We start from the raw sequence: 10771 nt of genomic DNA, 5'->3' as shown, positions 1-10771 counted from the left end.
CTGCCAGTGACATGGCACCCCTGATGCTCCGGCCTAGCCACGGGGGCCTTGTGGAAGGGCACAGGCATGCGAAGGGCTGCGCAACGTGCGATGGGCTGGGAGCAGCCACCAGGGGAGTGCACGTGCCTGGGCACGGGGCACCGGTGCCTCACGGGAGCTGGAAGCAACCAGGGAAGCCAGGACAGGAGGGCTCTGGAGGTGCCCGGGGTCCCCCGGGGCCCCCAGGGGTGGTGGGGGTCCCAGCTAGGGGCAGCTGGGAAACCTCTGGGAGCCTCTGGGAACCTGTGGGATCCAGAGAAGGAAGTAGGGGCCAGGACAGCCACGGGGGGCTGGTAGCAACACGGGGGCACCTGGCAGGCACGAGGGCTGTTGGGTGGTGCTGGTGGAATCACGCAAGGGACAAAGTGCCTTGGCACAGGTGGCACAGCTCCCCCTGATGGCCTGTGGACCCAGACACGTAGGGATGGGGGGCAGCCAGCGCCAGACCTGTCCATCGCTTGAGAAGTAGAGCCCAGCTGAAGTGGGGCTTGTCAGGGGCACTGTGCAGGGGGGGCGGGTGGAGGAGTCTTCCCCCAGCCCGTGGAGCCCGGTGTTGGTGCTCACCGCAGAAGGGAGGGGAAATGGGGAGTAGCTGTGGGGCCCTGAGCACCATGGCAGGATCTCTTGGTGACGGGAATTACAGGTGGTGCCTACCAGCTGGCTACTCGGACTTCTCCTGCCTGGGCAGCTCCGCCAGCAGCTCTCTATGGGGCCGCTTCCAGCTGCTCGTCTCTAGCGAGGGGCCTCCCTTTTGTGCTGAGCACTGGCTAACGTCCCTCTTGGCAGCCCACCGCTCCACCAAGAAACATCACTTGGACTTGCCAGGCCGCCCTGGTCTCCAGGGGCTCTGCTCGGAGCCCACGGCAAGAAGAGAAGAGGAGAAAACTTGTGCGTCGGGATACGAACGCTGTAATAAGCAAAGGAAAGAGGGGAAAAACCCCAAGGCACGCCACAGCCGTCACTCAACACCTTGCGCAGGCAGGCTGATGCCCAGCCAGTCTCCAAGCAACGGCGACTTTGCAAAGACCAGAGCCCCCGTCTTTATTGCTGAGCACGACGTTACACGGCATGGAATAGCCCTTTGGTCAGCTGGGGTCGCCTGTCCTGGCTCCGTCCCCTCCCAAGCTCTTGCCCACCCCCAGCCTCTTTGCTCGAGGGGACAGAGCGAGAGACAGAGACAGCTCGATGCTCTCTAAGCATCGTTCAGCAGTAGCTGAAACCATGGTGCGTCATCAACGCTCTTTCAGCCACCCATGCGAACCACGGCACCGTACGGGCTGCTAGGAGGAAAGTCAACTCCCGCGCAGGCAGACCCAGTACGGGGGGACGGCCATTAAGGCAGGGTCAGCATGGCTGGGAAAAAACCCTCTGCCTTACACAGAGGCACCGTTCCGCCTCCACCAGCACAAGGGAATGCTTCGTTTCCCTTCTTCTCTGCAGAAGAGAAGACTCAAAGAGCAGAAACACCGCCTGAAGCAGCTGTTGGATGAGGCGAGAGCAAAAACCTCCGCCCACCCTCCGTTTCTGTTTCCCGGGGGCTCTCCAGGAGTGCTGAGCCCTGCCCAGGGGACGCAACGTGCGGCACCCGGCACAGGGCCCAACAAGGCTCGCGGGCTCGGATGCACTGGCTCCCGGGGGAGCTCCCAGGGGAGCCAGTGCTGCCCCCACCCACACCCCAGCACTCCCCGGGCCAGGGGCCGGGCTGGCTGCGGATGGGCTGCGCCAGGAAAACTGCAGGGTCTCTCCCCATCTCCCGCCCCCCCGTGGCCCCGTCTGTGATGTCACAGCCATGACCTCACACCATGCGGGCCCAGGCCTCTGTGAGATCAGGGCCTTGCTCAGCCACGTGGCACTCCAGGCCACGACTGCCTGGCTGGAAGCAGCTCACCCTGTCCTGGTGGCTGTGTGCCTGTGGCAGGAGCGCTTCTGCCAGGGATCGGTTTGGAGCTTTTGCCTGAGCGGCCGTGCCCTGGGCAGGCAAAACTCCTGGGGCTGAAGGAGAGGCTGTAAGATTGCTGGAGAGCTTGCTTTCTCCCCAACATGAAGCGGAGAAGGGCTCCCCGGAAATCACAAGCGGCACCGAGAGCCCTGTCAGACAGGAGAGCTGGCAGCGACTCGGAGGATGAGTACGTGTATGGGGGATTTGTTCCCCCTGGGGGCCTCATCTGGGGGGTAGCACAGGCAGAGCCTAATGCGGGGCTGGCGGGGGACGCGGCGGGGAAGCTGACAAGGACTATGTGCAGAGCGGCAGCCGTGGGTCTTGGGAAACTCGCTGAAAGCCCCTCCGACCCCCTGGGGTGAACCCCTGCAGTGCTGCTGCTGGCGCCGGCCGGCTGGGGGTCCTGGCCGGGGGGCTCGGGGCATCCCTGCTGCTCTCCTGCACCAGCCGTCTCTGGGGGCTGCTGCCGCAGGCACTCTGCAGGTGCGTCTGGGCAGCCTCTGGCAGAGCCGTGGGAGAGCTCAGCCCTCTCCTCGCCACGTCTCTGCTGGGGAGAGCAGCCACAGGGTGTTTCGGGGAGGGCTCTGGCCCTTGAGCGGCAGGGGCCTCGGGAAGAGGTGGGGGGCTTTGGAGGAGGGCGGCCTGCACCCTCTCCCCGAACAACACGGGGCCGCTGGGATGCCCGCCCAAGGGCAGGCTGGTGCAGCAGGGCCCGGTGGGCAGAGGAGGAGAGGGTGGAAGCGGCTCTGCCGCCTTGCTGCAGATTCCCTTTCCCGCCACGGCCGGGCCGTCTCCTGGGAGCCTTCCCAAGGCCTGTCTTCTGGCCACGAGCTCTGCGCGGGCAGCTCCCGCCAGCATCGCGTCGCGTCGCATCGCATGGCATCTGTCTTTTTCCTTCCCCAGGTTCACTCATTCTCAGGCGGCCCAGGTCATGACCCAGCAAGGGCCTGCATGCTGCAGGGACAGCGCTCGAGAGAGTGAGAGTAAGTTCAATGCTGCTTTGCTCTGCAAAGTCCTCTGGGATGCGCCCACAGAGCTCCTCTGCACCAGAGCTGGAGGAGATGGTGCCGGCACAGGAGGGGGGACTGCAGGCTGCCCTGCTCTGGGCAGGACTCTGCCCGGCAAGTTTTTGCCGGGAGCTTGAATCAAAAGGGGAGGGCGAGCGCTCGCAGGCTGCTAGCACCTGACCACAGGGCAGACAGCTTCCTCGGGAAAGACGCCTGAGAGCCTCCTGTTCCCTCCTGCCCGCCCCAGGGACACCGGGGGCTGGGGTCAAACGAGCCAGCGAGGGGTGAGGAGAAGAGGCTGCCTGCCACCCCATGTTTGGGGCCGGGCCTGACAGCCCTGCAGAGCCAGCGTCATCCTGCTCTGAGGAAAGCCTGGGGCCGTCTCAGCTACGTCACCACGACCGAGCTGGCTACCATGTCCACGTCTTTGGGGGTTCCTCTAGCAACCATGGGGTACACCCGTACGGTGGGAGCCCAGAGGCCAGAGCCTCGTGCCGCCCTACTTCCCCGGACGAGCCGTCGGTGCCGTGCCTGCAAGGGGATCCTGCCCAGCCCTCAGTCCTTTCCTCCCAGGGTGCACCCAGCTGCCCCCTCGCCAGGGCAAATCCCTGGCCCTGCCCTTGCTGCTGCCCTGGAGAGGGAGTGCGTGGGACCAGCGCCCGCCTCCCCGCAGGGTCTGACCTGTGTCCCAACGGGTGTCCTCAGGAAGGGTCCTCAGGGTTTTCTCCGGCTTCTTTCCCAGGCTTGGTCTCGGCCGTTTCCGGCCGTCTGGCGCTGGCGCTGGTGTCCCTTCAGGCATACCTCAGCACCTTCGTCTCCACTGTGTGAGTACAGCACGTGTCCGACGTGGACACCGAGCGGGGTGCCGGCCGGTGGGTCAGGGGGAGGCTGGCGGTGCTCCGGACCGGGGGAGCGCGGCTCCTGCTGGCAGCAGGTCAGGTGCTGCCCGCGCTGGGGCAGCTGCTTGGAGAGCAACGAGAGCAGAATCCCTTGGCAGCCCCACTCGGCGTGCGCGTCAGCGGCCGAAACGTCGGGCCGCCACGGAGGTAACGTGGGCGCAGCGGAGCGCTCAGGGTCAGGGCCGAGCCTCTGCAGCAGAAGGCTTTGCCGCGGCCTTGACCAGCCTCTGGTGGCTGGGGGAAAGGGGGTGGACCCGTGGGGGCGGTGGAAGAAGAGCAGTAAGTGCCTGCTGCTCCGCCTAGTGCTGTGGAAACACCCCAAAACAAGAGGTGTTTCATCTCAAGCGCAACCAGGTCTGCCGCCTTAGCGAAAGGGAAGGCGAGCGCACAGCAGAGACCGCCCGAGAGCGGCTTTCCCTGGCCAGGTCTGCTTACTGCCCTGGGTCATTTTAACTGTGTGTCTGAGGGCGATCTCGGAGCGCGCTTTTTGGCAAGCTCTGCCTGCCGTGTTGAAGGGTGCAGACAGAAACCGTGCTCCTCTGGAAGGGGGCTGGCCTGTCAGCTTTCTGTCAGCAGCTGACCTCCAGAATTGGCGCTTCTCAGCTTGCAAGTGAAAACGCCTCCCTCCAGGGAGGGGTCTGCCCCAGCCCCTGAGCACTGGTAACGCCAGGACTCCCTCTTTTTCAGGAAGAAGATCACCCAGAAGAGGAGCGGGCTCTTTATGATCCTGTGCCTCATCTTCGTAGCCGCTCTCGGTGAGTGTTCACCGGCTGCTCACGGTAGCACGGAGGTGCGGGATGCAAGCTTCGGTGGGAGGGAGGGAGCGGTGCTGGAACGCCCGTGGGGACCTTCCAGCCTCCCACTCCTGCAGCTCAGGGAGCTCCGTCCACGCTGGAGGAAGCGGAACCGGTGACAGGCAGGGCCAGAGCTGGGCATTGCTTGGGAAGCGGAGCCCAGCTGAAGGGAGGCTCCTTGGTGGTGCCGTGCAGGGCGGGGATGGAGAGGTGTCTCTCTCGCAGCCTGTGGAGCCAGGTGTTGGTGCTCACGGCAGCAGGGAGCGAACCTCTCGGCAAACCTCTTGCCTCCCTGGTGTGGGAGGAGGCAGCGGGACTACGGGGGTCGTTAGAAGCGCTCGTAAAGTAACTCTCTCTCTCGGTGATGTGAATTACAGCTGGGGCCTACTGCGGGACCTCGCTGCCCGTGAGGGTGCTGTGGGCAAAGAAGGTGCCACAGGTGAGTGACTGTTGCTGCGGGACAGGAAAGTCCCACAGAGGAGCCCTGCTGACGGTGGTTTGGTAAATGGCCGAATCCTCCGTCTCCAGGCTGCGACCCAAAGAAGCGGCAGCAGCTTCTGCTGGGCCTTGCTAGAGCCACCGGCTCTGGGGAGCCCCGGCCGCTCTGGGACTCAAGCGGAGAGCCTTTCCCTTTCAGGTGCTGCTGGAGCAGCCTGTGGGCCAGCTGAAGGCCATGTGGTAAGAGCCCCCTCCCGGCCCACAGCTTATTTGGTGGGGTAGCAGGAGCCGGCCTTGTGCTGTTTGCACTCCCGTGCCTAGTGCCCAGGCCTCGTGCCTTTCTCTCTCTTCACCTTTTGCTGAAGCTGGAGCTGAAGGGAAGCACTCGCAAAGCAGGGAAAGGGAAAGGAAAGGGGGCTCGAGCACCCGTGCCTCTGCTCGTCTCCGGGCTTGCAGGCTCTGGGAGGGGCTGAGCAGCTCCCTGACAAGATCTGCTTTCCCGGCATTCTGCAGGAACGCGGTTGCTCTGCTGAACGAACAACAGCAGGAGGTGCAAGAGCTGAGGAAGGAGATGGCGTGCCTGGTTGCACAGATGAGCCGTGTGAAGAAGGTGATCCTGCGCTTTGGGCAAGAGGGCTGGGACAAGCAGGGCCCCGCACAGGGTGCTTTCCTGGGGCTGCTAGCGGGGTTCTCCTGCTCACTCCACACACCCCACACACCCCCCTTACCGGGGGGCTGGTGGTTGAGCTTCTCCGCTACAAAGCCCCTTCCTCTGGCCAAGTTTAACTGCGCCACGTCCGGCAGGGGAGGACTGCCGAAATCCTTCTCCCAGTGCGCTGGGGCCTCTGGTAGTTCTGGCCTGGCCTCAGAGAGCAGTGAGACACAAACGCCCTCCCAGGAGCATCTGGCCCTGGCAGGGCTGAGCCCGTCTCCAGGCTGAGATGGGCAGCGTGGAGGTGGAGACGAGGCTGCGGGGCCCAGACCCACGCCCGCACTGTGGCCGTGGAGGCGAACGCTCTTGCCGAGCCCTCGCTCTTCTCATCAGAAGGCTTTGAGCCTGGCAGCTGTTTGGACCAGGCTTGTCCTGTGCTTTCTGACACGGGCTCCTTCCGTTGCTCTGGGCCGCGCAGGACTCCGTGGTCACGCCGAACGGCCTGCTGATGTGGTCATCCTCCGTGTTCATTTCTGCCGTTCCCAGGAACTTGAGGACATGAGAATGGCAATGTCCGCGATGCCTTTGGAAGAGAACGTCCAGATGTCTGCCTGGGCTCTGAAAAGCACAGGTATGGATGCGGACAGGCAGGTCTTGTTGCGCTGGGCTCCTGCTTGGCAGGCCCCAGAGGAGGCCGAGCTGCAGACTCTGCTCTCTGAGGCCGGGGGAGGGGAGATGGAGCCACAGGGCCCGACCGCGTGCCTGTGGCGGAGCGGGTCGCTTCGGCTCAGCCTCGGGCCCCACGCAGGTGCCCCTGCCAGCACTTCGCCCTCTCCGCTGAGCTTTCCTGGGGACTGCAAGCGAGGGGTCGGGTCGTCCTTTGCCCTCCATGCAGCAGGGCCTCAGCTCGGGCCCCCTGCCCTCAGTCTCCCAGGCCCCGCAGGCCTTCTCTTTGTGCAGCCGTGAGAGAGACTGGGCTGTCACTGGGCACGGGGATCCCCTCCTTGCCTGCGTCACCTCCCAAGGGCACGGGGCTGGGCACGGGACTGGCAGGCAGCCGTAGAAATACCCTACAGCCACTGGGCCCTCCGAGCCTGGGGCCTCTGAGAGTCAGCTGCTCTCTTCTCCCTTCAGGGGTCACCATCGACCTGCAGGCATCACCCAGGAGCTACGCGTGGCCCTGCAGCGTGTTCTGGTTCCTTTGTGATCTGAACCGTCCGAGTACTTTTGCGCAGGTATGGTAGCAGAAATCATCAGTGCTGGTTTTGTTCCCCCTGGTAAGGATGAGGGCAAGCCCCAGGGCGTCTCCCCTCAGGCCAGTGGTGTTGCTGAAGCCCGTGGCCCTGGTCAGGTGCCAGACACCTGGGGCCTCGCACGGGGCTCGGCTCGCTAGAAACCAGCAGCTTCCCCCAGGAGCTGGGCTGAGCTGAGCTGAGCTGCGTCCTGCCTACCGTCCCTGGCCACCGCTGGGTGAAGGAGCTTCTCTGGTCGGGGCGATCGGGATGAGGGGACCGAGTGCACCCTCAGCAAGCTTGCAGACGACACCAAGTTGGGCGGGAGGGTTGGTCTGCTTGAGGGTAGGAAGGCTCCACAGAGGGATCTGGACAGGCTGGATCGATGGGCCGAGGCCAATCGTACGAGACTCAGCAAGGCTCAGTGCCGCTTCCTGGACTTGGCTCCAACAGCATCCCGGCTTGTATCAGCAATAGTGTGGCCAGCAGGACTAGGGAAGTGCTCATCCCTTTGTACTCGGCACTGGTGAGGCCGCACCTTGAATGCCGTGTTCAGTTTCGGGCCCCTCGCTACCAGAAAGACGCTGGGGTGCCGGAGCGCATCCAAAGCAGAGCAACGAAGCTGGCGAAGGGTCTAGAGAACAAGTCCTGTGAGGAGCAGCCGAAAGGACTGGGGTTGTGTAGCCTGCGGAGGAGGAGGCTGAGGGGAGACCTTATTGCTCTCTACAGCTACCTGAAAGGAGGTTGTAGCGACGTGGGTGTCGGTCTCTTCTCCCAAGGAACAAGCGATAGGACGAGAGGAAACGGCTCAGGGGAGGTTTAGACTGGCCAGTAGGAAAAATGTCTTCACCGAAAGGGTTGTCAGGCATCGGAAGAGGCTGCCCAGGGAAGTGGTGGAGCGACCATCCCTGGAGATGTTCAAAAGACGTGTAGACGTGGCACTTAGGGACACGGGTTGTCGGCGGACTTGGCAGTGCTAGCTTTACGGTTGGACTCGATGATCTTAAGGGTCTTCTCCAACCTAAATGATTCTACGATTCTGTCATTCTCCTTCGCGGCGCCAGTTGGCTCCCCCGGCTCCGTTAGATGGGGCGAGGCGGGGGTAGGGGAAGATGCAGAGCTGCTGGGCAAAGAGCGAGCCTTCTTCACAGGCCTGACTCAGCTGCGGGGTATCAGATGTTTCATGATGGATATTCTCCTCTCCCGGGGAATTCAGTGAGCCCTCTCTCCCTGGCCGGGAAGACGTCCGGGCACGTCTGTCCATGTCCCAACACGCCACTCATTTCGAGCACAAATACAGCCCGCAGGCGCCGTGCCACCGGTGCTTCTGGCCGCACTGGTAGCAGCGCGGGCCATGTCGCGCCCTCACCAACCGTTGCCGTTGCCCTCTGCTTTCAGATGGACGATTCCTCGGGATACTGCTGGCCTTTCCAAGCGTCACGGAGCCAGCTGGTCATTAGGTTGCCCGCACGAGTCCAACCAACCGCGATCACTGTGCAGCACCCCTTGAAGGAGTCCTCTGCGTTCGGGGACATCAGCAGCGCCCCCCGAGATTTCACCGTCTCTGTAAGTCTCTGCCGGGCACTTGGGGCTGGGACCGAGTGCTGGGGAAAAGCCGTACGGGGGACTTGCTAGTCTCTGCGCATCTGCTGAGCGTCAGGTGCTGGTCTGTCCCGAGCACTGCTGTGCCCTGAGGGGACATTTCAGGGGAGGTGCAGGGTGGTGTCATCCCATCTTAAGACCTGCTCAGTGTGTTTGGGCCCAACAGCTCAGCTCCACTGCATGCTGCGCCAGACTGCGCTGGAGCCGCAGGAGAGGGGGCGGGGCGGGGGCCCAGGTCCGGCATGCGTGTTTTCTCACGGCTGGCTTGGGCCTTACCGTGCTTTCTCTCCCAGGGAGCGGATGAGGAAGGAGAAGAGGAAGCTCTGCTCGGGACGTTCAGCTACGACATAGAGAAAAAGCCGACCCAGACCTTCCCTCTGCAGGTACGGGAGGTGTGTGTGGGCAAGAGGCCAGGGCAGAAACGCGGGTTTGCCAGCAAGCCAGTGGCAGAAGGAGCGTGGACGGTCCTTGCCGGGGCAGGGGCCCAACCCTGGCCGAGAGAGACGTGGCAGGCTTTGGAGGGCTGAGCAGCACCCGGCAAGGGCAGCAAAAGTAGAGCGAGATGCGGGTTGGCCCCGTGGCTGTGCGGGTGCCCGGAGCTCCCTGCCTGTGCCTGCTGCTCCTGGCAGAGCCAGCCGCGGCCTTGCCAACCCACGTGTGCTGCGCGCTGCCCTGGAAGGCGAGTGTCGGGTGGCAACAGCCAACAGGCAGCACCATGGGGATGCCCCACACCCAGTTGCAGGGTGGCCGGCATCCCTGGGCCTGGGCTTTGCTGGGGAGGCAGGTGGAGGAGCTGCTGGGTGCTGCCGCATGCCATGCGCCGGAGCGCTCCTTGGCCACTCTGCCAGCACAGAGGCCGCAGCGAAAGGAGGGGGTGGCGGGACAGGGCCCGAGCCCGAGCTGGGTAGGCGGTGGCAGGGAGGACACCCAACGCCTTGCCCCAGCAGCAGGACTTCCCCCAGGTTCCATTCCCCCCCGGGCCAGAAAGCCTCCGGTTTGTACAGCGGCCCACCCCGCTCTCTGAGGTGGGGCTTTTGCTCTGCAGAGGACAGGGGTCCTGGGTGGGAGAAGGGAAGGAGAGAGAAGCTGTCCCCTCGGCCAGGGCGGGAGCTGCGCCTCCCGGAGCAAGGGCCAGGCTGGCAGAGGGAGACGCGCGGGGCCTCCCGCCGCTCCTTACGCTCCAGGAGTGATGTGTCTTTTTGCCCTGTTTTCTTTGCAGAATGAGCTTCCCAGAGCCTTTCAGTCTATCAGGCTTGTCGTACACAGCACCTGGGGAAAGTCACGCTACACCTGCATTTCTCGAGTGCAGGTTCATGGGAAGATAATGGGAATATAATGGGAAGGAACACCATCGGCCGGGCACGAGACGACCTTCTACTGTAAAAATGAATAAAACGAGAAAAAATCCCCGGAGCAGAGGACTGTGGCTGTTAGTCTGGAGGAGAGCGATGTCCTTCCACGGGCCCTCTCAAAGGCCACACGGGGTCTAGACATAGCGGGGAACCTAGGCGGGCCTGAGAGGTGTGCGGAGACCTGGGCGAGGGGGGTGTCCATGAGGAATTCCGTGCACAACCAGGGAGAAGCTTCTCTGATTGTTTGGGAGGCACACCAAGCTGCTCGGCTTGGCACGGTGGGCTGGTTTTGCCCATTGCCGAGGCGGCTGGATCTGGCTGTCACCGGCTCAGGGCAGTGCCCGCCAGGCATCTGATCCGTGCGCACTGTTGCGGCAGCCCCACGTAGGACCCTCCGCCGAGGAGCAGCCAGCCCTCTGGGGGGATCCTAGCTCAGCCCTTCCCGCTCCCTCCGCCATGCCCGTGGTGCCTCCCCAGGCACAGCCCTCTGGCCTGCCAGTGACATGGCACCCCTGATGCTCCGGCCTAGCCACGGGGGCCTTGTGGAAGGGCACAGGCATGCGAAGGGCTGCGCAACGTGCGATGGGCTGGGAGCAGCCACCAGGGGAGTGCACGTGCCTGGGCACGGGGCACCGGTGCCTCACGGGAGCTGGAAGCAACCAGGGAAGCCAGGACAGGAGGGCTCTGGAGGTGCCCGGGGTCCCCCGGGGCCCCCAGGGGTGGTGGGGGTCCCAGCTAGGGGCAGCTGGGAAACCTCTGGGAGCCTCTGGGAACCTGTGGGATCCAGAGAAGGAAGTAGGGGCCAGGACAGCCACGG

General features: G+C 64.0%; 1 protein-coding gene across 1 annotated transcript; it reads left to right on the top strand.

Moving 5' to 3' along the window:
- The first annotated feature begins 2079 nt into the window (after positions 1-2079).
- Positions 2080-8635, top strand: LOC142027125 (uncharacterized). The gene is made up of 10 exons (XM_075020810.1): positions 2080-2292; positions 3233-3451; positions 3691-3809; positions 4572-4639; positions 5056-5117; positions 5316-5356; positions 5630-5726; positions 6315-6399; positions 6903-7003; positions 8399-8635. The coding sequence occupies exons 1-10, from the start codon at positions 2080-2082 to the stop codon at positions 8633-8635; spliced, it is 1242 nt and encodes a 413-aa protein (XP_074876911.1).
- The last annotated feature ends 2136 nt before the right edge of the window (positions 8636-10771 follow it).

This window comes from Buteo buteo, chromosome Z, assembly GCF_964188355.1.
Source record: "Buteo buteo chromosome Z, bButBut1.hap1.1, whole genome shotgun sequence".
Lineage (NCBI taxonomy): Eukaryota > Metazoa > Chordata > Aves > Accipitriformes > Accipitridae > Buteo > Buteo buteo.
This window is presented reverse-complemented; position numbering and strand designations above follow the sequence as displayed.